The sequence below is a fragment of the Piliocolobus tephrosceles genome, unplaced genomic scaffold (genome assembly GCF_002776525.5).
Source record: "Piliocolobus tephrosceles isolate RC106 unplaced genomic scaffold, ASM277652v3 unscaffolded_30814, whole genome shotgun sequence".
In the NCBI taxonomy this organism is placed as follows: Eukaryota; Metazoa; Chordata; class Mammalia; order Primates; family Cercopithecidae; genus Piliocolobus; species Piliocolobus tephrosceles.
Genome location: NW_022314104.1, coordinates 1 through 1,102, shown reverse-complemented (window position 1 = coordinate 1,102; position 1,102 = coordinate 1). Strand labels below are relative to the sequence as shown.

Below are 1,102 nucleotides of genomic sequence, written 5' to 3'. Positions count from 1 at the left end.
CACTGTGCCCGGCCTCACCTTGACCTTCTGATCCAACAGAGTCTGGGGCAGCAGAGCCAGGGGCAGGTGTGTCTTCAGGAGCCGTGGGGCCGGTGTGTCTTTCAGAGCCTCCAGCCCTGAGCAGTGGGTCAGGGAAGGTCTGGTGAGCTGAAAGCCCCGCCCTGTCTTCCTCCCCTCCCCTTGCACCCAGGACACGGTCACACACCTGAGGGAATCCCTGGGGCTTTGAACTCAAGGAAGGGCACCCGCATGAAGATGGGAGCTCGGTGACACTTCTCCAGGTCGCCGCCTTGGTAGATCATGTCCAGTATCTGGCTCACCCAGGTAGTCCCTGGAGAGGGAGGGAGATGGGAGGTGAGCAGGCTGAGGGCACAACCTCGCTGGCCAAGGTGGGGACTGCCGCCTGGGAGAGGGTGGGTGGCCCACCTCACCTACCGGACTTGGGGTAGGTGCTGATGAGCAGGTCATCGGGCCGGGCCCGGAAGCTCTGCAGGGGTCCCAGTGCCTCTGCAAAGTACTTGATGAGCGGAACCCCCTTCACGTACTCCAGTGGTGGGCGGGAGGTGTCCTGGATCAGCTCCATGTTCCTGCGTCAGGAGCCAGAGCCAGGCCCGCTTCCTTTAACACCATCACAACAGCAAGAAAGCGGCATTCTTGCTTTCAGGGAAGTCACTGGGGCCTAGGGAGGCTGAGTGACTTGCCCACACTCACAAAGCCAGTCAGTGACAGGGCTGGGGCTGAAACCAGGTCAGCCTCTAATGCGGTGGTTCCCCAGCCTGGCCACACCTTTCATTCACCTGCAGAGCTGTTCAAAATCCCAGGACCTGGGCCATGGTGCAGACCAGTGAAAGCACCCTCGGGGCGCGGGGCCCAGATAGCAGGATGTGTGAAGGTCTCCAGGAGCCTCCAGCTGCACTGAGGAAGCTCTAGGGCCTGCCTGTGCTGCCTCCCTACCAGCCAGTGCCCTCTGTCTCACCATTTCCTGCTGCGACCCCCAGCCTCCACCCAGTGGGCTCGTGTCCCCGATGATCCCCTCCTTGAGTTCCCTGTGCCCCTCACATGTGGAAACCTCCCAGGCTGACCAGGCCTGTGATCCACTTGC

The 1,102-nt window shown here is 61.9% G+C and overlaps 1 protein-coding gene across 1 annotated transcript in view; it reads right to left on the bottom strand.

The window, feature by feature from the left end:
• The window catches only part of LOC111532999 (sulfotransferase 1A1), a gene marked incomplete at its 3' end in the record, with an annotated part of 1,388 nt that extends 292 nt beyond the window's left edge, over nt 1-1,096 (bottom strand). Inside the window, exons 1-3 of the mRNA XM_026451938.1 lie at nt 436-1,096; nt 206-331; nt 1-116 (exon numbers count right to left, since the gene is read on the bottom strand). The exon at nt 1-116 is cut by the window's left edge and continues 115 nt beyond it. Coding sequence (XP_026307723.1) covers nt 1-116; nt 206-331; nt 436-583 — 390 coding nt within the window. The remainder of the gene's footprint in view (nt 117-205; nt 332-435) is intronic.
• Nucleotides 1,097-1,102: the final 6 nt, after the last annotated feature.